This window comes from Micrasema longulum, unplaced genomic scaffold (genome assembly GCF_059751315.1).
Source record: "Micrasema longulum isolate JH-2025_06_02 unplaced genomic scaffold, ASM5975131v1 h1tg000093l, whole genome shotgun sequence".
In the NCBI taxonomy this organism is placed as follows: domain Eukaryota; kingdom Metazoa; phylum Arthropoda; class Insecta; order Trichoptera; family Brachycentridae; genus Micrasema; species Micrasema longulum.
This window is the reverse complement of record NW_028277299.1, coordinates 108,871-134,195: the sequence shown is the minus strand read 5'-3', so window position 1 is coordinate 134,195 and position 25,325 is coordinate 108,871. Positions and strand designations below refer to the sequence as shown.

At 31.1% G+C, this 25,325-nt stretch overlaps 3 protein-coding genes, 1 long non-coding RNA gene and 1 other non-coding gene across 13 annotated transcripts in view; 2 read left to right on the top strand and 3 right to left on the bottom strand.

The window, feature by feature from the left end:
- Positions 1–4,258, top strand: part of gig (TSC complex subunit tuberin) — a 49,793-nt gene extending 45,535 nt beyond the window's left edge. For all 5 annotated transcript variants that reach the window (XM_088235358.1, XM_088235350.1, XM_088235334.1 and 2 more), the window contains exons 32-33: positions 1,377–1,553; positions 2,105–4,258. In XM_088235358.1, coding sequence (XP_088091484.1) covers positions 1,377–1,553; positions 2,105–2,329 — 402 coding nt within the window. In that variant the 3' untranslated portion in view covers positions 2,330–4,258. The remainder of the gene's footprint in view (positions 1–1,376; positions 1,554–2,104) is intronic.
- TRNAN-GUU (transfer RNA asparagine (anticodon GUU)) lies at positions 1,135–1,207 on the bottom strand. The gene has a single exon. It is a non-coding gene; the product is annotated as a tRNA-Asn (tRNA).
- A 1,033-nt stretch (positions 4,259–5,291) lies between the features above and the next one.
- mRpS33 (mitochondrial ribosomal protein S33) lies at positions 5,292–5,962 on the bottom strand. Of its 2 annotated transcripts, none has more exons than XM_088235308.1 (2): positions 5,822–5,962; positions 5,292–5,735 (listed from the first exon to the last, which is right to left on the bottom strand). In XM_088235308.1, exon 2 carries the CDS (start codon positions 5,727–5,729, stop codon positions 5,379–5,381), a length of 351 nt encoding a protein of 116 aa, XP_088091434.1. In that variant the 5' UTR covers positions 5,730–5,735; positions 5,822–5,962; the 3' UTR covers positions 5,292–5,378. The 2 variants fall into 2 exon arrangements, with proteins under 2 accessions (XP_088091434.1, XP_088091442.1); XM_088235316.1 differs by having other exon boundaries at positions 5,818–5,955.
- A 1,312-nt stretch (positions 5,963–7,274) lies between these two features.
- LOC148284739 (uncharacterized) lies at positions 7,275–22,959 on the top strand. Of its 4 annotated transcripts, XR_015823956.1 has the most exons (5): positions 7,275–7,514; positions 9,014–9,192; positions 9,981–10,192; positions 15,434–15,533; positions 22,285–22,959. It is a non-coding gene; the product is annotated as an uncharacterized LOC148284739 (long non-coding RNA). The 4 variants fall into 4 exon arrangements; XR_015823955.1 differs by lacking the exon at positions 22,285–22,959 and having other exon boundaries at positions 15,434–15,754; XR_015823953.1 differs by lacking the exons at positions 15,434–15,533; positions 22,285–22,959 and having other exon boundaries at positions 9,981–13,258.
- Positions 13,830–25,258, bottom strand: Sgsh (N-sulfoglucosamine sulfohydrolase). Its single transcript, XM_088235201.1, has 10 exons — positions 25,127–25,258; positions 24,214–24,343; positions 23,406–23,542; positions 22,966–23,122; positions 20,706–20,880; positions 19,668–19,731; positions 19,273–19,593; positions 17,457–17,629; positions 15,753–15,882; positions 13,830–14,910 (listed from the first exon to the last, which is right to left on the bottom strand). Exons 1-10 carry the CDS (start codon positions 25,224–25,226, stop codon positions 14,747–14,749), a joined length of 1,551 nt encoding a protein of 516 aa, XP_088091327.1. The 5' UTR covers positions 25,227–25,258; the 3' UTR covers positions 13,830–14,746.
- Positions 25,259–25,325: the final 67 nt, after the last annotated feature.

Here is a 25,325-nt window from a genome sequence, read left to right as displayed (position 1 = left end):
GATGCTCTGGAATATCTAAAAGAATAATGCATTACAGATGAACTAACTGAAAATCTTGCGCTTAGATTAGCTGCATCTATAGTAATAGAAAAAGTCATTATACCTGTCTGTATGCAATCAATTTACTAAATTTAGCACATTTGCAGTTTTATAGGCCGTACGGGATTAAATACTCTCCCAGCCGAAGTGCGAAACTGTGAGGGTGTTGTGATGTTTTGTAAAAAAATAAAACTTAAAACCCATCTCTTCTCTAAATCATTTGATTAAATCCTTAGCATGTGATGACAAAATAAGTTGATGTTTTGCTTACATTATTTGTCAAATTTTGCATAAACACTCGCAAATCACTCGGAAAGCGTCCTTGAGGTATTATGCTTCTTAAATGGTGCTATATATGTTATCCATGATAATGATAATAACACCAACCAAGTGATTTTTAAAATAAAATTTGTTCTTCGCTTTTGAATAAATCTAACATAAAATGTCATTCTTTCTTAGTTCATTGACATCCTATAGACATTTGTGCAATAACAAAATATAAAAAAAAAATCAAATTACAAACAAAGCAACGTATTAGAATAAATGTAATTGTGACTAAGTTGTTTTACTATTGTTCACCTGTCATCATGATTTCCCCATTTGCACCCTGTGGCGCTTAGGGCACTGGATTGGAGCTCTAACTGCAGGGCATCTTAGTAATTTGTTACGCTTCAGATCCATTCCAGTGAACTTTTAACTACGTCACAAATTCTTCAAAACAAAAACCAACCAATGATAGTGTTGTGATAGATTTCCAGTTTCCGGAAAGCCAACTCCCCAATCGGCAGAACCCACCGACTAGAATTTGTGACATTACTGGCGGAATAATTTCAAAATTACAAAACTTTATAAAATCATAAAGGGTGATACATAAAATTTTAAAAAAATTGTCGTAGTTTGATAGTTATCATCATCATCATTCCCTTTCCGCACCTAATGGTGCATAGAGCACTGCATCGGTACACCAATTGCAGTGTATCTTGATCATTTTTGTTACATGAAGGTAAGATGATCAGTCTTACGCTTCAGGTACCAGTCCAGGGACTATTAAATATTCCAGTGAAAAAACAACCTTTTTAAATGAATATTTCTTATCAACCATGTCGGGAATCGAACCCGAGACCTCTTGCTTAACAGGCAAACGCGCTGACCATTACACCACGAGGCCAGTTTGATAGTCTATTAATAAATAAAAAGAAATAGAAAAAACCACCGAACTTCTTCATTATTTTTTCTGGATTTTTACCCGAGAGTAGCTGTGGAGCGAAAGACACTCTATTTCACACACGGGAATGTATGTGGTTGTTTGCCTGTAGTCATTTTGTATTTGTTTTCAGGGTCATTTTAATTTTGCCTGCATTATTATCGAACCTCTGGACCACGGTACCAACAAGGTCACCATCAAAACCAAAGGAGAACTTATTGAAAAAGAGTTTCTTAATACTACAGAACCAAAAATTATATCTGACCAGAATGTTGCCCTGTTGGCTCGCCAGTTGGCGTTACATGCTAATGTAAGTACAAATCTGAAATGGTGTCATTCCCTTTATCATCTTTATTTAACTTTTGTACATTGTATTATTGCTACACAGCAATTTCTTCCAACCAACCAAAATAACAATAATTTATAAATAAAAATATGTTTACACTTAACAATAGTAAGGCATGATGATGACTTGCGTACGAGGCGTGTTTAAACAAAGAAGGCATTCTGCAATTTTGAACATTTTGAGTAATATGCAATAAAGTACTTTTTCCAGACTTCCACGGATAATTTATTATTTTAGTTAATAATTGTTGCCAGCTGTGTATATTTTATTGCGATTGATCGGTAAATTATTGACTTATTTTTGATTAATAAATTGTTTCGGTTTGGTTTTTGTTCTGTAACGTAAAGGAGTCTGCTGTTGTTGTTGCGAAATAAAATACGTTGATCAAATGTGGAACTAAATACATATTGATTCATATGACTTAATGCTTTTTTTCTTTTGTATACTGTAAAATGTTCTTTAAATAAAAATAAAACTTTGTTTTTGTTATATTTCCTAATTTTATTGTGTTACAGCTGGCTTCTTTAGTATCACAGTCCTTAAGAACCAACTCCACAGTACCTACTCCGTATGCTTCCAACTGGCTAGAGAGACTCCGCATCATCAAGCGTCTCCGCAATAAACTCTTGGAGGAAAGAAATGAAAAACTCAAGTCCAGTTCCAGCCACCACGTTAGTTTTCCTAATTCCGGCGACGGAAGGAATAGACTCTATATGGAAGACTTCACCGAGTATACATAACCTTAAATAAATGGAATTTTGTAAATATAAACATAACTACTTAAGGCCAAAAATGGTACATTTTCATGATTACATTTTATAATTCTATTTTGATACAAATGTGCATTCTTTAGCTATATTTGAGAGATATTTTTTACTGAAACTTTTACTAAATGTCAGATTTGGTTTTTGTGACTGTTTGATAAGAAAGTACACTGTGCGCTGCGGTATTCATTATTCAGGACCAATATATTTTTATTTTATAAAGATAACACTTTTCTAATTACAACATTAAGGATCTTGGTTTTATTGTAATTTGTAACGCTTTAGTCAAGTAGTGGCACCCATATCGGAGAGGCCTCGTAGCCTGGCCTGATCTGCCGAGACAACAAGGTTATTATCTAAGGAAAATACAAATTAATGTACAGAAATGCTTCCAATCACATAAGTAGTTGTTATTTATTAGTGGTTCAAATTGTGCGCAGTATGTGTATTTTTAAAATTTCTTACTAAATTAATTACCTCGGTAGTTTGAGTAACCAAATCATCCATGTTAGTGTATGTATTAATTATTTTGTTTATAAAATGAATATTCCTATTGTAATCGCACTTTCATAAGCTGCAGTTTAATTAATTTCATTTACAAATTGACAAAAGATTAGCCTTGCAAAAATATTGAATTATCTGCTGGATACAACAGCGAACTGATTTCGGTGGCCTAAAAATTACACTAAAAATATTTGGCAAACAATAAATTATTTAGCACAAATTGAATACATATTTTATATGATAACTATGACTCGAGTAGAAATATGAATGTATAAAGTTGCATATCCAAAAATTCAAATACGTTTCACAAAATTTTGTTTTTTAATATTAAAATAAAAGAATGACTTCTCACTCAGCATTATTTCTAAGTTGAAATGAACATAACAATTACAATCATTTGTATTTATATGTAAGTTATAAACAGATAAAAAAATAGTTTAATTTCCGCATCCAATAAACAAATGCAGATTTTTTATATTAAATATTCTATGTTTTTATAAATTCGATAGTTTCTTGTCCTAATAAATTATTGTAATGATTATTGATTTTTTATCCAAAAGATAATTAACACACTAAATATAATACAATGAAAATAATGTATGATATTTCGTGCATAGTAATTTAGATTAAAGCTTTAGGTGTTTTATGAAGATTGGTTGAAATTTAATCAAATGTACTCACTACTTATATTCTAAGTAAGTTGATGCATTACTCCCCATTGGATGTACATAATGTGGTTGCGCTGGCACTATCTATAAAGCAATTATTCTTTCTATCTCATTAAGATCATCATCATCTCATCAAAATATATTTTCAAAATAAAATTACGTATTTTTCCTTTTTGTTGTTCATGAAAATACATGTAAACAATAACCCCATCATCAATAGATAAATTATTTTATTAATCTCCTCAACAATGTTACTTAACCGATATTGCCAGCGCAATGATGATAATATTATAATAATATAACATTCATGGGGGACAAAACGGATATCATTAGCTGTTACAAATACGTAAATGTACATTAATAAATTTCACCAACGGATTTGAATTTGTGCATCTGTGCAATTTTATTTATGAATAATAATTAAAGTCTTCAATCTTTACACTCCTATTGTTTTAATACTAGGATGTCAAACATCACCATAAAGCCCTTCGATGATAGATTCCTTTTAAATACAATAAATTAAAACTTTTTATTATGCTTCCATATTCAGATGTTCGTATAAATAAAATTTTATGTTTTTTTTAATGTGTCAATCATTTTATCTATTTTATTTTTATTTTCACAAATGAATAATGTCAATAACAATCTTTATCAATATGTTAAATTGTATTATTTAAAAATAATCTGTATTAATCACTGTTTTGCTGAACAAATATATTGTTGTTATGCTATTCATTTGGCTTTTACTGACGATAATTATGTTTTTTTCCCCGGTGATGAATTACAGCCTAGAACAGGCGTGAGAAGAAATACATTTTCAAATTCATTTCAACAGAGAGGGAAAAATTTTTGAGAAGGGAAAATGGAAGTCTAGGCATTTACAGGGCTTATGACCTGTCATTGGCTGGTTTAAGTGGCCACTTTCAGCTCTTTTACTTCACAAAAGTCAACAGATGGAAGAGTTGAGGAAATGTGGATGTTCAAACATGGGCAGAATGGTGAATGTTACACAGTGTGTAAAGTGGCCACTTAAACCAGCCAATGACAGGTCATATGCCCTATAAATGCCTAGACTTCCATATTCCCTTCTCAAAAATTTTTCTCTCTCTGTTGAAATGAATTTAAATATGAACAACTCCCTAGGGAGGAAATCCAGCCAGTCTGCAAGCATTTGGACATAATCAAACATTGTAGAAATACATTTACTTAATTATTGTTGAAATCTCTTCAGGAATCGAATCCGGAACATCTGGATGGTTCATCAGCATTTTAGCCATTTAAAATAAACATTTTCAAATCAATAATAACAATAATAAAGTAAAAATTTCAATCATCCCCTTCTCTGCACCCAGACAATGCATTAAAAACCCCACACACTTGCCCGGATCTGGTTTGAAGGTCTTTTCTGATCCGCACATTGCAAAAACATTTTTTTAGCTTAGAACGGTAAACTTTTTTTTTTCAAAAACTCCTTTGTTTACAAAAGATTTGCGTTTTTTTATATATTCTTTTTTTGAATTAGAACATCCAAACGATGCAGAGAGCATTACATTGGTATGCCAAATGCAACGTATATCGATCATTTGTTATTTAAAGGCAAGATGATGCATCTTGTATTAGAAGCCAGTCTAGACTATGAAGTATTGCAGTGAAAAACCACCCTTTAAATCAATATTATATGCTGGGAATCAAACTCGGGACTTTAGCATGCTGGGCAAATGCTCTAACAACTACACCACTAGGTGGATAAAGTTAAAATACCATCATCAATCCTATAAAATTTTATTGTGAGGGTTGTAAAAGGGTCGGGAGTTGCTAGGGTATTTACAAAACATTTAGATTAAATAAAGCGTTTATGAATTTGATAATGCCTTTTTGGCAGAGCCTCTGACAGGGGGTGCTTTTCCTCGAAGAGCTTTTAATCTTGCCATCTCTTCTTTGAAGTCCTGATGCTCATCTCGGAAGAGTCCGTAATCTCTTAGCTTCATGGTAAGTAAGTGGGTCTCCCAATGTCTCGGGTAGTAGTTTACTATATCACGGTTTAGATGCAATGGCTCTTTTTGAAACATTTTCACAACTTTCATTGATTTGTTATTTGTAGGTCTGGCAACCTCTCCAAAGATACGGTTCGATAGAAATTTCATTCGTTTTCCATAATTAGTTGTAGACTGTACGAGTTGGGAATATTTTGCGTAGTTACTCATTTCTGGCTAAAATTTGAAAAAAGGGGTACCCACTAAGTACATTTTGAGTAATGATGTGATAAATTTATATGTATTTTGAATGATTTACCTACTTTACGTATTCTATAAGAATTTAGAGAATCACAAGATTAACCCTTACAACTGCAGATCACAAATAAAATTTAATGAAACGATAAAATGTAAATTTTCAAAATTTGAGGTTATGTGAAAGTGACCAAAGTGACAGTATATTTATGTTTTATCTATGCTTATGTATTCTGCGTAATGGTGGGAAGAATCGAATTAAAATAATCGAAATATTCGATTATTAAAAAGATCGAGACATTTCGAAATGCTTACAACTAATCGAGTTCACTCGTACTAATCGGAAAAATAATCGAGATATCTCGAGTGAATTAATTCGAAATGGTTTTCCGAGACAATCGAGGTATGAATTCGGACTTGAGATTTCGAGACAATCGAAATATGATTTCGGACTTGACATTTCGACACAATCGAAATATGATTTCGGACTTGAGATTTCGAGACAATCGAAATATGATTTCGGACTTGAGATTTCGAGACAATCGAAATATGATTTCGGTCTTGACATTTCGACACAATCGAAATATGATTTCGGACTTGAGATTTCGAGACAATCGAAATGTGATTTCGGACTTGAGATTTCGAGACAATCGAAATATGATTTCGGACTAGACATTTCGAGACAATCGAGATATGAATTCTGACATGTGGGTAAACATTCACAACTTTTAACGTTTTTGTGTGTCGTATCACCAGCACTGTGATTTTAATTTTGATTTTATTTTGAAATTACTCTGCGTGTGACGTATTAAGTTTGTTAGTTTGTTTCCCGGAAATAGGATAGCTATCATCGTCAACATCATTCCCTTTCCACACCTAATGGTGCATAGGGCACTGTATTGGTAAACCAATCGCAGCGTAATTTGATCATTTTGTGTTACATGAAGGTCAGATGATTAGTCTTACGCTTCAGATACCAGACCAGGGACTATGAAATATTTTAGTGTGAAAACACCCTTAAAAATAAATATTTCAAATCAACCATGTCAAAGACCTCTTGCATGGCAGGCAAACGTGCTGACCATTACACCACGAGGCTGATATATAACTATTCCAAAGCTATATTATTGGTTGATTTTAGCGAACTATCTTTCATACGTTTTCAAGAAATTTACAATTTATCGTTCTAATTTTTACCGTGCGTAATAAAACATGTTTTATATCAAATTTCCCGTAGGGCTGAACTTCCTCATAATTATTTTGAAGTACTTTGTTATTACAGATGTATTTTTATCCCCCCACCCAACAGTTACCAATGTTTGTTTGTTTTTTTTTGTTTTTTTTTTTTGGCCGTTTTCTTATTTTTCACGGTAAAAAAATCAATTGATTCGATTATTTGCATATTTCGAATGCTTGTATTTCGATTATCTAAATATCCCATCATTAATTCTGCGACCTGTCTATGTTGCTTTGTCTATTCTCTCGGTGTCGTATTTATTCTATCCCGTCTATATCTTTCCTCTATGGTCACTTCTGTCAAACTCAAACGTCAAAAATCATCCAGATTAGATTTTTCATCATCGAGCCTCAAAACAACAGATAAATCGGTATAATTTGATATTTTTATAGATGCATTTCACAAATTAAAGGTTTTTGTAACCCTGATAGTTGTATAAATTATGGGTTAATATTAGATACTTAAAATGAAACCAAGATGATCCATGCAACTGCACCATTTTTGTTAATTTCCAGAATATTAAGGTAAGTACTTTAAACGATTTAAGTTTTCTTTCAACCAAACTACGTAAAAAGTATTATAACACTTTGGATTAATCATATAATGGTATTTTATTTGTTTAGTGTGAATTAGTGTAAAAAATATCTCGTTATGTAAATATGTGCTCTCACAGATTATCTTGCAATTTTGAAATGTTGTCCCTTGTCCTATGTGGAATATTTGGTACATAGTATAGATAATATTGTCAGTTGACAGGTAAAACTCATTTAGTACAGATCCATGGTAGTAACTCTGTCACTAAGTCACTAAGATCCTCGAAACAGCTGTTTAGGATTGTATAATTTCACTAGCTATAGTTTTGCAAGAGATTGTTGAAAAATATAGAACTTAGTGACATTTAATCACTCTACCATAAATCTGTACTTAAAGAGTTTTACGTGTCAACTGACGATTATTATTATTATATTGAGTTTTTCTACCGACATTTCTTGGTGGAACTGCATTTTAATTATAATAATAAAAATACTTTATAGGTTTTTCCACTTTTATTTATAATTATTTTATAATTTTTTTATTAGTGACCGGGTTTCGTCGTGACCGACATCGTCAAACTATTTTTTTTAATTTTTTATTATTATGATTATTATTATGGATAACTTATATGGCACCATTTTCGTAATATAATACCTCAAGGGCGCTTTACAAAGTGATTATATAAAGATATATATTTAATTTTAACTTTTTTAATTTAAGAAAAACATGTACTTTGTCACCACATGTTAAGGATTTATTCAAATGATTTAGAGAACAAGTAGGTTTAAAGTTTCTTCTGAAACATCACTTCACTCTCACAGTTTCGGACCTCTGCTGGGAGAGCATTCCATGCCGTAGGGCCTGCGACCGCAAATGCGCATTCGCCGAATTTAGTGCGCTAGAGTTTGCATAGAGGTATAATAAGAGATATAGAATACAAGCACACTACAAACACCCTAATATTACATTTCTTAAAATATGTACACAATATGAAAGCACTCCCTCCACATACCTGAAAACCATTTAAAAGACCAAGGGTCTTTCTATCGGTTTCACTCATACTATAAAACTTTTTTTAATAATAAATAAGTTCACTTTTAAAATGACAATTTCATAAACCACCATTTATAATAAGCATTACAGTTTATTTCTAAACAGTGCATTTTTTATGTTATAACTTAAAACTCAAGGGTGCTTTGCAGTTGGGTATTTCCATAATAAAATTTGAAAATGGGTTTTTCCCATAACTCCCTGGGAATATTATATAAAATTATGTATATGTTTAAACAACTGATGAAATACCTCCTATTTTATCAAGATAGAGATATATGAACAGGCGATTCAAGAGTTTTTAAAAGTCTAGTAAGTTTAAAAAAAGTCAGGTTTACTGGCTTTACTTTTGCTGTAGTATTTTTCTTCCTTTTGATGGCTCTTATTAACATCCTTTGAATTCAAGTTTGGAAATGTATTTACCTTCTCTTGTTTCCAGATAAAAGTCTACCGTTTGGCGATGGCACGAAAATTCAGAATATGCATTCGATTAGAAGTCGCTTGCCCTCATTATTGCATATATTTATACTAATTGTTTACATAATTCTTGTGGTGTTACTCAAGAACATGTATGATAACCACCAAAGAAATCAAAGATTTGAAAAATATTCTTTGCTCGTAAGAAAATAATTATATTATTAAAATTATAAATTAAATTCTCTTTTTTAAAAAATAAAATGATTATAATGACTGTTTAGATGCCGTGTCGGACCTAAGGGGCGCTAGCACTATGTCACTTACTGAAAAGGGATATACACTTTGTAAATTAACACGCTTCGGGCGGAAAAGGTATTTCTACCCGTTCAGTCGATTGATGCTTAACGGCGCGAAGGGTAGAAATACCTTTTGCGCCAGCCTCATTTTAAAGGCAAAAAAGAAGGAATTATCCAATATTTTTATATGAGTATTATATACCAATCTCTTTGTTAAGGTCTTAACTATATGTACATAATTATCAAATAGTAATGCAAATCTTCTTTTTTTATACACAAAATATAAAATAAAATACAAAATATGTAAGGTTATAAAATAGAAATCGAATTTTACTTAAATAATTGAACCATAATGATGTTGAATTACAAATAATATTTGGTTTTAGTTTGTAATTTTATAGCTTGGATATGCTGAGTTAGTAAATAGAAATTTTTAATGAAATATTTTTTTTATTTTCAAAGATATAGCGATTTCAAACAAATTAAACTAAATTGGTGGGGGACCTTTATTTTTGCCCGTCGCCAGTGGTCTACAGGCGCAATACCTTTCCTGACCGAAGTGTGTTAATAAGAAGATATTATATTTCCCTCCCTTGTAAGTGACTGTCTGGTTTTTTGTGCTAAGTGATCCTATGGCAGGTCCGGCCCTGTTCACAAAACATGGTTTTACATGCTTATTATCTTTGTTTCTAGTTACAAGATGTGGTCAAAACATTGGAAGAAGTGGAAAAACAAGTTAAAAAATCCAAGAACACTTATCAAATTGTTGATGAAATAAAGAATTTAAATGAGGCAGCCAAATACATCAAATCTGTTCTCCACATTACGCAAAATCCTACAACAAATCCATCGTAGGGTTTGAACATTTATCGATGTCAACAAAAAATTGAAATTGTATGTTTGTGGTGAGTATGGTTTAAAGACGAAGTATTTTTCTACAATACTTTTAAATTATTAGATTGATTTGTCGAAACAAAATATTTATTAGTGTGTAATCAAAATATTTATTAAGTATCAATTTTTCGAAAATTGGTTGTGTGCTGTAAAGTATTCTTGTTCAAAAATAAATATAATATTAAAGTAAAGTCTAGTGACTGCATAAGAATGCAAACTTGATATTACATTAATTATTTTACTAGTGTGGATACACAATTTTTTATTGTAGAGCAATATTATTTATAAGAATCTTACCAACTCACTTTTTATTCAAATAAAAATCTGAGATAATAAAAAGTTACCATCTCAGTCAATTTATAGTATTATATAAAAAAATAATAGTGTGTGTAGGATGTATATTTTTTCAAATATTTTGATAATTCAATTTAATAAGCCTTAGTACAAGTGATGCTGTTAAAAAAAAAATCAATGTAAATAATTAATGTACATCTGACTTGATTTATTGATTGTAAAAAATGTGTTTACATTAAAACAGGGCTTTATCAACATTATTTTGCGCTTGGTGCAGGCTTCGTCCAGAGGTTTATCTATAGGAATAATTCTGCATATTTAAAATGCTTAATTATATCAATAGAACACTTGTGAATATCTTCTTAAAAATAGATTTCATCAAATTATTAGAGAGTAACGCATTCAGGTACTTCCCAAATATTTCTGATTAAATTTTTATTTTCTATTCTTCGAAGATATGTAGATCTATTTACGACTCATTTATTATTATTTTCATTTTAATTCATCTTTTTATTTATTTATCTTCTAATTTAATTTATCTTTCTTTCATACAACTCTTATTATTTAAAAATCCAACAATATATTACTTTTAACCACATGATTAAAGAAATTCAGAAGCAACGCAAAACAATGTTTAAACAATACAAGGGGAATTTTTTATCTGTATAAGGTAAAAAAAACATTAACTGATTGATAAATAATTCTGCCTTGAATATGATCTTAAAAGAAAGAAACACACAGGTGCATTGAAAAAAAAAAAACACCCAATAAATGAAAAAAAAATCTCGCCTTCATAGCTATACAATCTTGGATTGGAACAAAAAATTCAACTTAATCTGAATAAGATTTGTTTTTTGCCTGCAAGTTAATACATCACTTGAGAATGGACCATACATAAAATAACAATTAATTAAAAATTTTAAGCACTAACAGCTGTTTGGAAGTTATTTGTGTACTTAATTTTTCAAAGATTTGACAAAGAGTGATTCAGCATAATATAGGTTTTTATGAATATAATAACAAAATGTGTAGCAAAAATATATGCAAACTTAATAAGTATGAAAACTTCTAGAGGTGAGAATGTGTTTTTTCTAAGTATATTTGTTATTTAAGCTTACTAATTTAGACTGACCTATTCATAACCCCTTCAAAATAATTTATAGTAAAGAAATTATGAACAGTATGCGTTAAAGGTGATAAATTAATAGTATAAAAATGTGCTACGTACTTATAATGTTAGTTTTTAGCCATACTTTAATTAGTATTGAAAGTAGCATGGATACTTCCTGCCTTGAACTTGAGAATTATTAATGAAACAAGACAATATATGAATCATGGAAAAAGATACAAAAATTATAATTATTATGTGCCATTGATAGAATTAAGCACTTATGTTATTAAAAAAAATCTGCCTCTTTGAAACTACAGCATATCATAATATTTTATTATTTATTTCGTTAAATTATTATTTTTTTAAAACATGTTTTACCAATAATTAGTATTTATTACACAGTGAATAAATACAAAAATAATGTCGCTTACTCCAACTCTATAGGACTACCCCGTGTTGAGTTGGGAAACAATAGTGGAAGGGAATGGAAATGCCTTTTGGGTGGTAAAAATGAAAAATGAATATCTCGAAAACAAATATCTCCTTGTCATTGCAAAATAAATACCTATTTAGTTTGAATATTTTTTTAATAAATTTTAGTAGTTGCTCATTGATTTAACTTTCCATGGCGGTACATTTGTGGGCTACAATAAAATTTATATTCATATCAGAATAGCTTCATGGTAAGAGGTAATCCAACATCCACTGTCGACTAAATTTTAATACAAAATTAAAATATTATTTTTTGAGCAGAAATTTTGGCAATTTGAATCGTTCAAATTTAAGAAAAATAAATAAAATGTTGCCAAGAAATCATTGAAAATTATTGAGGAATCATAAACTTTGCTTATCTATATAATTGAAACCTATAAAGCTGAATTTAAAATCATTAAGAAGATAATATAGTGGGGCAATAATATTATGATTTGAATGCATAACTTGTCTATTTGTAACATTCATGGAGGAGGATGCAAAGAAACTTTTTTAGTGGTTAACTAAAAAATCTGATATTACCTAGTTGTAGTAATTACCCCACAATATGTAGGTATATATTAGGTGTTTCAGTTTTGTTGTCTTAAAAATTGTTTATAATTTTCTTATAAAAATTAAAAATGATTAAAGTGAATATTCATATTTTCCAAAAGATAACATTTTAGAAATCTTTGAGCTTAATAAGGCATTTTGACAAACAAAGAACTGAGGTAATAATATATACTTGTTATATTGTTACCATTTCTTAAAAAAAGTTATGAAATTCAAAACTTTGAGTGTAAAATTGTAGCTGGATTTGCCAAATGTAAAGATAATTACTAAAACATAATTTTGATGATTTTAACTATTTTCAGAATCCTGAAAATCTTTATATTTTATTTTTTGCTAATATTTTTAGATTATTAATAAGCAAAAGTTTGCCCTCCTTAAACTATAGTCGATAATTTCGAATTGTGCGATAATTAACACAAATGTAATGTGCATAGTTTCTATTTACATTTAACAATTGTGAGTAGGGTCACTTACTTAAAGAAAGCCTTACCTGGTGCTAACCATAACATTTAAAGTTGGTTAGATGCTAAAAAAATATATTATAACCATAGACAATGGAAGTAATCCGCACCTCCACTGCGGATGATTATAACTGTACTTAATTTATTAAAGTCATTTTTATTCAGTATGTGCCCTCTTTTACTTGTGTTTATATTTATATTTTCCCCTCATATAACAGACACCAATGTATTGTAAAATTTCAAAGCAGTGAAAACAAACATTCATTTTGGAAATAAATTATGAGTTCTACTTTGATACACATTTCGAATAACTAAAGACCTGTTTCATACATCTTTTATTTCTGTAATAAATTACAATTAACTTCCACCAGGAACTTTCTCCGACTAACTGTAATGTTTCAGGCCTATCAAAGTAAATGGAAATAATATGTAAGTAGGCCACAGAAAACCATTATACAGGATAACTCTTTGTTTAAAAACTCTCAGGATTAGTAGGTACCTAATTTTGACCGTCAGCCTCGTGGTGTAGTGGTCAGCGCGTTTGCCTACCATGCAAGAGGTCTCGGGTTTGATTCCCGACATGGTTGACATGAAATATTTATTTAAAAAGGTGTTTTACACTAGAATATTTCATGTAACAAAAATGATCAAGATACACCGTAATTGGTGTACCAATGCAGTGCCCTATGCACAATTAGGTGTGGAAAGGGAATGATGAATTTTGACAGTAAGATTGAATTTTATACAAAAATAAAAAAGTATTTATTCCGCTATAACATACACAATTACATAATATAGACATTCTCAAAGATAACTTACAATATAGGTATCAGAAAAAATCTTAAAAGTATGAATGTAATAAATAAAATAAATGTATGATTATAAAATCAAATTTAAAAAAAATGTGCATACATATCCCAAAAGAGTAACCTAAAAATCATATAAACATAATATATTATGTACCAAAGTGGTTTTATTTGATAATTTCTAATAAAAATGAAGTATGTTTTTTTAAGTACACCAGAACCCCTTTTTACATTTTACGTAGTACCGTGTAAACAAAGTACACTAAAAAAGAGCAACTGTGGACAGGTTTCCATTTCTGATTTGGACAGACGTAAAAACCGTTGTGCAATTGAAAAAAAATAATTGTTTAATATATATTGTGCATTAATTTTGTTAAAAAATAAAAGACAACAACAAAATATTTTTAAAAAAGCAACAAAGATTATTCACTATCACCCTTCTCTTGCGCATATCTCTCTGTGCCTGGTAATTAAAAGAGCGATGTGGAGAATTCCAAAAATGAATAGTACAATTATATTAATATTATGTGTTGTTAAATTAATTATTAAATTTCATTATTGTACCGTGTTATTTTGAAACTGTGTAAAATGAGATTCCGGTGTGTAAAAAGTACCTATTTTCACATCAGTTAGTGAAATAGAATATCAACAAATGGGTTATCTAACAAAATTTCAATGGGTTCTATATATATTAACTAATGAAAATATGATGTGAACATTGTTTGGCTTGGTGGTTCATTATCAATATATAAATATAACATAGCCTCATAAAACATCTTAATATTACGTTTGAAAAAAATTGATAGGGCTTTGTTCACCGTAAATAATTGGAATAAATGTGTGCTTAAACTAAGACTCGTTATCTAATGGCATACACTGCGGATTGTCCTTGTAGGTTCCCTTATCCTCTAAAACTGCATCAGGCGCACAGATCCAAGGGTCAGCCGTCACCTTTTGCCAGTTAAATAACTTTGTTTTCAGTTTTTCCATGGCATCCTTCATTGATGGCTTCCCTAGAACAACAATAATGCAAGAAATTAGAATTAGAATAACAGATTTGGTAGAGTAGTTTTATGGAAGTGACACAGGGAAAACCTCTCCTTATAGTGCCATCTAAGATTTTCAGCATTTCACAAAGATTTAAATTTTTAATGTACTTATTTTTTTGGTATGATAAATACACTTTTATCTTCATTTTGGAATATTCAAGAGAATGTTTAAAAAAAAACAGAATGGTGAATGTTTTGGTGTGATCACTTTTAAAGTGATCACATTAATCAGCCAATGCCAGATCATAGGCCCTGTAAATGCTTAAACTTCCATAATAAACGTCTTACTGAATTGCCATTTTTATTTTTAAAATGTTAAGTATTTTTTGTTTTTTTAGTATTTTTTATGAACATTTTTATAAATGTATTATATATTTTGACTTCCACAGTACTGGTCTATTAATACTTTATTATTTTGAAAACATTTTTTTAAATTAAAAAAAATGTGTTTGAGTTCTTATTATTTAGTCAAATACTTGAATTTCAGATAATTTCCTAAAAATTGAAAATAACTTGTCCTGGAAAAATGGGGATCGGGTTGTGGTAGAGTGGGATCTGTGAGTCCACAACACTACCACGGGACCATGGTATGTATTATATTATAGTCCACCTGTTGAAATTTGCCCGGGAGCCTCGGAGAATGCCCGTAGTGATATTGGACCTTAATCCTGATCGAAGGTAAGGTTATTTTTTGTAATAATTCAGTTCGGTTAAGTGTTTGCTCCACTCCACTCACAATCTGCACGTCGATGATAGCTGCATCGTTACCCGCCACCGCGATAAAAAAAATATACATCAGAACTTACATGCGAGGTTTTGTGATTCTGTTGGATCTGCTTTTAAGTCATAAAACTCCCACTGAGGGCGATTGTAATACTGCTTCAGAGTTTTATACCACGGCAGTGGTTCTTTACTTCTCGTTCTGTTGAGAATATCCTACAAAACAAGAATTTTATACACACATGTAGAACAACTAATAACTTGTAGTATAACTTATTTATTTGACACTTTATATACATATACATATAAGGGCGGGCATATTGCCTTAAGGCAATTTCTTCCTACCTACCCAAACCGTTCAGTTTGAGAAAATTATAAATACATGGACATATTGAATCTTACAATTTTATACAAAAATTAAAAGCAAAGATTAACAAAAAAAAATATATATATAAAAAAAAAAAATAACACTATACTATGAAAAGAGGAGAGGGGATGGGAAGGAAAGAAGAAGGATAAAGGAACAATTGAAATATTTAGATAGTGACATTTCAATCTTGACTTAAATGTAAATAAAGAAGGGGCGTCTCTAACATTAGTGGGTAGATTATTCCACAATCAAGCGGCTACTACTGTGAAAGAGGAGGCAAGAAAATTAGAGCGATGACAGGGTATGAAAAGGGTTCTCTCGTTACTAGAACAAAGAGATAGTCCATGTTGTGAAAGAGGTTAAATGAGCTCTCTCAGATAACTTCTCAGTAATGGAATAAAAATGTATTGTCTAACCTGTCACCATCATCATCATTCCCTTTTCTGTACCCAGTGGTGCATAGGGCACTACATGGTAAACCAAATGCAGCGAAGTTTGATCATCTTACACTTTAGGTGCAAGTCCAGGAACAATGAAATACAGTGTAACTCGGTTGTAATGGTCTCGGCTGTTACGTCAACTCAGATATAATGTCACTTTTTAGCAAATCCGGTCAAAATGTATGTATTAACGTTATCGAAAACTCGGTTTTAACACCAATCTCAGTTGTAGCGCCAATTTCATTTGTCCACCGCTACAAGAAGCTACAAATGCTGCCGAAACACTTAAGTTTCTTGCGCTTCAGAGAAACGTCTGCTGCCACACTCGATGTAGTTCAGCATTTACACAGAGCCACAGAAAATTTATTTTTCTGAAAGGACTATTCAGAAAAAAATTACAGACTCTTTTCGACAATAGGTGTACAGCGAACGTGAGTTTCATCGTAGTTTCCTTTTTAAATGAACTCTTTGTGTATCAACTTTAATATTGCTAGTTTAACGTAATGTAGTCCATATCAACACAATGTCAATGAAATACATATTAAGACTTTTTCTAAAATTTCAATTCTTCAAAATAGCGTTTTCAAGGAGTCTCTTTCATAATGTCATAATTTTGTTGGTCCTTTCAATGACATTAAAGCCGAGTTCCACTGTATTGCGGTTTAAACATTCTTTAAAATCAATATTTCACGTCCAGCCTGTTAGGAATTGAACCCAGGATTTCAAAAATGATAGGCGAAGACGCCAACCATTACACTATGAGACAGACATATCTCTAGAGAGTAGTCATCGAGTAGAAAACTCTCGTCCAGGGTTCTGGTTCAATTTCACACACAGACCTGTATACTTCTTTTAGACTGCACACTGTGCCCCAATAAAGAATAATAGTAATTTAGATTATAAATATGGTAGAAAAATCAAGTGCGGATTTGTAATCTTGCTGTACAGATATGTTTTCTATTTAGAATAAGAATTCACACCTGGAATGTAGGAGAGAGGTAGAAGTCCTGATCAATAGGGAATGGCATTCGATAGTTCAGGTTATGTATGAGCTTGTATCTATTGGTCCTCACGGCTCTCATCGGATAGTACATCGTCACTTCGTGATGGGTTTGAGAAGCAAATATGGCTACCTCAGGGTCAGGAGTCGGTTCTACAATAAAAAAAGATGGATTAACAAGTGAATTATTAATATATCATATCTTATGTAATACAGATAAAAATTATATAAGATCAGATGGGGCAAGAGGAACAAAAGCTAATCTATCAAAATCCATAGAATTAAGGGCCTATTTGCTAAGTCGGTCAGACAGAGAGATGCCTTGTTGTTCAAGAATCGAGAAAAAGATGTAACTATCGCGTTTAATTTTTTTTTAAAAGAGGAATAATTTTTGACCGTGCTTTTGTATGACACTCTTGCCCCGAATCAGGACGAAAGTTCTTTTTCTTGCTCATTTAAATGATTGAAGGTACAAATTTACTTGGCGGTTACTCTAGTTATTTGTAATAATGGAGATAATATCTATACTATGACCATATTAGAAGATAACTTGCTCTCGTATTCTTACCTAGTCGTGCAGATTTTTAGATTATTATTAATAATACTATGTTTTTAGTGCAAAAAGTAGCTTCATAAAAAATAATAATAAATATGCTTTCATTTTGAAGTAAATTAAAAAAATTAAAAAAACAATATTCTAGACACAGAAAGCGTTAATTTGCATTTACAAAAAACTACGACACTCTTACCCCACCTGACCTTAAATCAGGCATTATTTTTGTAAAAAAGTTTTTTTTGTTGTATTATATACAAGTTTTACAAAAGTTTTTTTTGTCGGCCTAGTGTTGTAGTGGTCAGCGCGTTTGGCTACCATGCAAGAGGTCTCGAGTTCAATTCTCAACATGGTTGACATGAAATATTTATTTAAAAAGGTGTTTTTACATTAATAATAGTTCCTTGACTAGTACCTAAAGCGCAAGACTGATCATCTTACCTTCATGTAACAAAAATGATCAAGATACACTGCGATTGGTGTACGAATACAGTGTCCTATTCACCATTAAGTGCGGAAAGGGAATGATGATGATGATGATTGACAAGTAATTGTGTACAATATATTTTTAATAATAATACATGTATGTAAATGGTACTAATTATTTCATTTAATAAGAACACAATATCGTGTGGTAATTACTCAAAATTTTCTGTTAATGAAGAAATTTAGTGGTTTTATGTATTTTTTATTTGTTAAAAACTAAGTTAAAAAAAGTTTTGTAATTTTGAAAATCCCCACTGAAACTTTGAAATCACACTGCCAGCGATGTCACGAGTTCTGGCCGGTAAGTTATCAAAACACATCTCTGAACGGTGAAACATAACTGACAAGGAAGGAAGAAAACATGGGTTTAATTAACGTTCATTTCGTACAATTATAATTTGTACCCCAAATACGCTAAACATCAAAAAACATGGCTACGGAAGTCTGTTGCCGGTAGCAATCATGATTACCCATGGTTGCCACAAAACAATAATTAGTTGGTTCAATAACACATGGTCACATAAACCTAACTAGTTATAGTTCTACATTATCTCTGATAAACCTGTGATGTTGCAAAGCAGTTTATTTTTATTTAACCCATTTTTATAATTTTCTTCATACATTTTTGAGAAACTTTGCCGTACAATGAAATGCTCTAATTTTTACCACGCGTTAGAAAACATTTTTTAACCGTAGCACTGAACTTCTAAATAAATTATCTATAGATAAAAATTATGTAATAAAAAAAATATGATACCATTGATCAGCAGAGGTAGCAGGCTTTTTCCAGTTAAGCCTGGTTTCTCAGTTTCACTATCAGCCATTGTATTATTGTCTGGGATTTCATACCAATCTAATAATGTAGGTACAATATCTAGCAAACTGCTCATTGCGTACGTGGCCTTGAACCTTCTCTCCTTGTGTATTGGGGAAGATATAAACATTGGTTCCCGAATTCCCGAATCATAGAGGTTCGTGCGGCCTGAAGGAAATGGTATTCCATTGTCTGATGTGAATATTACAAGAGTGTCATCTTTGTGACCGGAAGATTCCAGCTCTTTCATTATTAATCCAACTCCTGAAAGATGTCACCATTAAGATTATAATAATTTTGATTTTGGATTGTAAATATTAGTTCCAAATGGTGATAACCTTGATCTAATCTTGAAATTGTAGTGTATTGTGCAGCAATATCCCTTCTTGCAGCTTCCGTGTCCTGAAGACAAAAAGAAGTGCAATTATTTTTATTGCATGAAATAAAAAAAAGAATACAGAAGTAAGGAAATATCGAATATATATGGAAGTAACCATAGTTCTGTTTTCAAAAAAATCATTTAATCGATAATTGTTAATTAAAAAATATATATACGGGGATGGTTGAATCAAATAAATTAGGACATTTTTAAGGAAAAAATGATCTATCAATAAAACTTTTTGATGAAATTCCTACAAATGTTAACTCTTAAAGACTCAAAAAATCTAAAAAAAAAAAAACATTCAGCAAAAGATGAGATATTTAAAAAAATGGGTATATAAAAATAAAAAATTAACATACAATATATACTGTTTAGTAATATAACTTCCATAATTTATAAAATTAATTCTTTTAATGCCTGTTATAGCAAAATACGACTATTATTTTAAAAAATAAGAAAAATATATCAAGTCTTGTATTCTATGTAGACTTATATGAAAGTTCAGTGTTACAGGAAATTGGATATAAAAAATGTTTTCTTACATGCGGTAAAAATTAGAACATTTAATTGTACTGTAAAGTTTCTCGAAAATTTATGAAAAAATTAACTTTGAAACATCACAATTTCTTGTAAAGAATAACCAATCCATTATAGCTTTGTTATGTGTTGTGATGGATTTTCGGTTTCCGGGTAGCCATTTTTTTAAACGTTTACTGTATTTTGAAAGCTATGGGGTTCTACTTTTAAAAGTCAGTAAAACTCACCGACGACAACTCGTGACGTTACAGGCGCTGGCGGAGTAATTTCAAAATATCAAAACTTTAAAAAATCATAGCAGTGATGGTATTTTTTTTTTGAATAGTTTGACAGTCTACTAACAAATGAAAAAAACCACTGAACTTCCTCATTGTTTAAAAGCTGAATATTTTGTTATTAATTAAAACATTCTTTTGATTAAAAATTTACGGTTAATGTGAAGGCCTGTCTGAATTACCTGGACATGATAGGGGAGCTGGATCTGGTCCCACTGGTAGAACCACGGTAACCAGTCAGGTATGTGTCCCATACCTTCCTCTCCCGTCCCCCAGCGCTCACAGAAAGGGCCAAACTGTGGTGTCGTATGGCCGCAGCGGTGAGGATCATGGAACCCAATGTATAAGAAAAATGGTCTGAAAACCCAAATAATAAATAAAGACAATATTTTTATTTGTTTCTTTTTAAATAAATATTTTCGTTCTTATGATTTACCCATATATTTCATTTTGAGGGCCATTTTCAACGAGTTGTAAATAATTCACTATTAGAAAATGGTAATCAAGTTGAGGTAGAGTGGGGTTCGAACCCCGGACCTTGAGTCCAAGATCCATGAGTCCAAGAAGTCACAGGACCACAATCAACACAATATAGATGGGCATTTATTTTTCATCAAAAACAACTGAGAATTTATACTGCTGGAAACCATACAACAATATCCACTATGTTAACTAATAGATGTACAAAAGATTTTTGAAATGAATAATTTTTAAAAAACCCCCGTAAACAGAATATTAAAAAACAATGATTATTTATTTTAAAATCATTATACTTCACTAGGCAAGCCTGTATCAAAAAATATATGCATTAACATAATATTACAACAGAGATGGAGAACATTTTTAGAGAATTAACAAATTACAACAGGGATGGAGAATACCTTAAAGAAGGGAATATGGAAATCAAGGCATTTACAGGGCTTATGACATGTCATTGGCTGGTTTGAGTGGTTTAAGGGGTTTGAAAATAGAAAATAGATTTCAGGCGCTGCCTAGTATGTGATATAATCTAGTCAGATGAATCTCTTCACAACAATAAAGGTTTCAGCTCTTTAACTTCACTAAAATCAACAAATGGAAGAATTGAAGAAATATGTATGTTCTATCATAGAAAAAATGGTGAATGTTACACAGTGTGTAAAGTGGCCACTCAAACCAGCCAATGACAGGTCACAAGCTCTGTAAATGCCTTGATTTCCATATTCCCTTCATTAAGGTATTCGCCATCCCTGTTGTAATTTGTTAATCTTAATGACTCCTGAGGGGGTGAAATCCAATCTTTTGTCTACAAACATTTGGACAAACTCAAATATTATAATTTTAAGAAAAGAAAATATGGAAGTCTAGGCAAAAAAATAAATCTAAAATTCTTTAATTCACCCATCTGTTAATTTTTGTGAAGTTAAAGAGCTGAAACCTTTATTAATGTGGGTGAGATTCATCTGATTGAAGTATTTCACCTACATACTAGACAATGCCTGAAAATATTTTTCAATTTTTATACTTCTTAAACATAAATATTCTTATTTCAATGAGCGTATATAATATGATAGATAAAATAATAAATTCTTGAACAAATTGGGTTAGCCTGCAAAAGCTGCTTTTATGGATGCAATAAAAACTTAAACCATTATCGGAAGAGTTCTGACCCAGAAACAAGATTCCAATATGAGGTGCCATTTACACATTTTACTGTAAGAAATACAGTGAAAAATTAATACTTACAATATTTATTCAAATTTTTATTTTATTCTAAAACAGGGATAATATCATCAGCCCATCTTTTCTGGGGCCGTCCTACTGCTCTTTTATTAAAAGTTGGCATACTTATACAACGAAATAAATGTTTTTATTCATATCCAGGCGGATGAAAAATACAGTTCTGTGTGTGAAATAGAACCAGAATTCTGGATGAGCGGTTTTGACTCGATGGCTACTCCCAGGTAAAAACCCTGAAAAGAGTAATAGAGTGGAGATAAGTCGGCCCAGTGTAATGGTTAACGCGTTCGCCTACCATACTTGATTTCCCGGGTTCGATTCCTGGGAAGGTCGACATGAAATATTGATTTAAAAGGCGGTTTCAAACAACAATATTCCATTGTTCCTAGACTGGCACTTGAAGCGTAAGACTGATCACCTCACCTTCATGATACTTTCATCAATATACGCTGTATTTGGTGTGCGGGCACAATCGGCTGTGGATAGGGACATGTAGATGAAAAGGAGATTTGTCTTGCCTGAAGCATGAGACTGACAATCATTCACGTTAAGAATTATCACTCATACACTTGGAATACTAATCAAGTGCCTTATGCACTTAGGTGTGGATAAGGGAATGATGATGAGAATTTTCGTGTTTTTGGCTTTCAAAAGTATAGTAGGTACCTACATTGCGAGTTTATTGTCAATTAAAAGTATCACAAAAGATAATAAAATACCAACATTGATTCATTGTTGACCTGTTTTAAGAACTCTCTTGTTAATATTTTCATGTTAGTGATGTTCCTACCCACTTGGTTGATTGGATTATTTTCTTCAGTTTGAGCATAATCAAATGGGTAAGCCTCGGATGGACCGACATGCTTTTTCCCGATAATACCTTAAAAAACAAAAGTAAATCGCTATTAATTTAAAACCATAAGGATATAATAAATCTTGGTAGAGATGGGAATATTTTTGAGAAGGGAATATGGTAATCTAGGGTTATTGGCTGTGATCACTTTATATACTGTGTATTTATTTATTTATTAATGTCCCAAAGATGAGATATCTTGAAGACAAATCTCTTAAGGATTAAATTCAGAATATGGCAGCAAAAATTTGGATTCAAGTGGCCATTTATTAATATTATTAAAAATCGTAAGGTTTGTTAGAAATTGTACCAGTTTTGATCCCGTGTTTACTCAGAGTTTTTGTGACACTTTCTGTTTTGTCAAATGAATTAAAATGGTGGACTCCCTGGTGTAGTCCATACATCCCATTCTGATGACTTGGTGTTCCAGTAAGAATAGCTGACCGACTGTAAAAATTAATTTCATTAAGTTATTTAAAAAAATCCCGTGCAAGTAGAAACTACTTCTTTACTAATGATAAACAAAATGACAATAGTTTTGTTAAGCGCAGACTAATTTTTTCCATGTCGAGATGGATCCAGGATACAGTTATATGTGTGAAATAAAACTAGAATCCTGGAAAAGTTTTTCAACGATTGTTAATTTCAGGTGAAAATCCCAAAAAGGAAAATCGAATGGAGATAAGTCCGCCACGTAGTGTGGTGGTTGGCGTGTTTACCTATCATGCTCGAGGACCCAGATTCGATTCCTAGCTGGTTGACGTGATGTATTTGTTAAATGTGGTTTTTCCCTGGACTGTCATCAAAAGCTATGCATAAATACACGCAGCAAAAAGGTCATACTTTAAGTAAAGGATTTGTATCATAAACAAATTCAAATATTTGATTTGTTTTTTAATCTACAATCATAAAAAGTTCGATTTCTAATCACAAATAGATGTATAATTATAGTTTAAAAATTCTTTAGATTACATTATGAAATTTTATGAGAATAATTGAAGATTTACAAAACTTTTAGCTATGGTACCTAGCTATTTAAATACAATTTTTGTAAAATTATCATTACATCTTCGACGAAAAAGATTCTGAAAAAGAAAAAAAAAAACCATTTTATTCACCTAGGAGAGCAGCTACTTGCTGATGTAAAAGCATTATTGAATATCAAACTTTCCTTTGCCAGGAGATCAATGTTAGGCGTTTGACATATTTTGTTTCTGTATGCCCCCATCTCAAACCCAGCATCATCAGCTTAAAGGAAAATTTGAAAATACATTAAAATAGTGAACATAAAAAATACATATGTATAAATAATCTTTATGATCTTCGTTTGATGTTCTTGTGGTGATACCACCTTTTTTCCGATAAGCGAAAATTACAATAAAACCACTTAAAAAAATATTATTTAAACACACAGATTTTTTGTAAAAGTGATAATTATATTGACTTGTCTGGAATAGAACGGAAAAAGGGTAGAGTAACATTGATCTCCAATGATTCCATTTTATTGTGTACCTATTAGTATGGTATTAGTCAAATGTATATACTCTAAGGGTATTAGTACTTAGATGGTACTTAGTGTATTATTAGGTCGATTATTTTATCCATACGTTTTGTGCACTTTTTTACAGAATATGTAGTACCTATCTGTTCAGTGTACCCTAAATAATTTATTTTGTATTTATGTTAGCTTTTTATTGCAGTTTGTAACACCTATTGTCCTATTCAGAATTATATTGCACAAAAGATAAATATCAAGCCAAGGACGTTTTTGCATACAGAAAATCATAATAGAATTATAATAGTAGTTTTAATATTACAATAAAGTGTTTTTTTTTTAAACCTAGTAAAAATATATTTTTTCAATTTTGACGTTTTCAAAAAGTGTTCATGTTTTGATGTCGATAAAGTAGAAATCGTTAATAGTTGACTGATAACGGCTGATGATTGCACGCCGACATTTCTGTTTTATCTTAAGCATTTGATGCAAATGTAAACGTCATCAAGGTAATTTTTTACAAATTTTCTACTTACTTATCATGAGTAGAACATTTTTACGCGTTAGCGAATTGACTTTTGCTAGTTCAGCAATAAAAAACACGTAAACAACAGTAGTCAATGTTTTATGCCACATACTGACAGCTCGGCACTTCGCGAACAATTCGAAAAGAGAAAGGTTCGGTCGCCGGTTTTGTTCAGTTGCCACCAATTTTAAATTAGCGGAACTTTATTT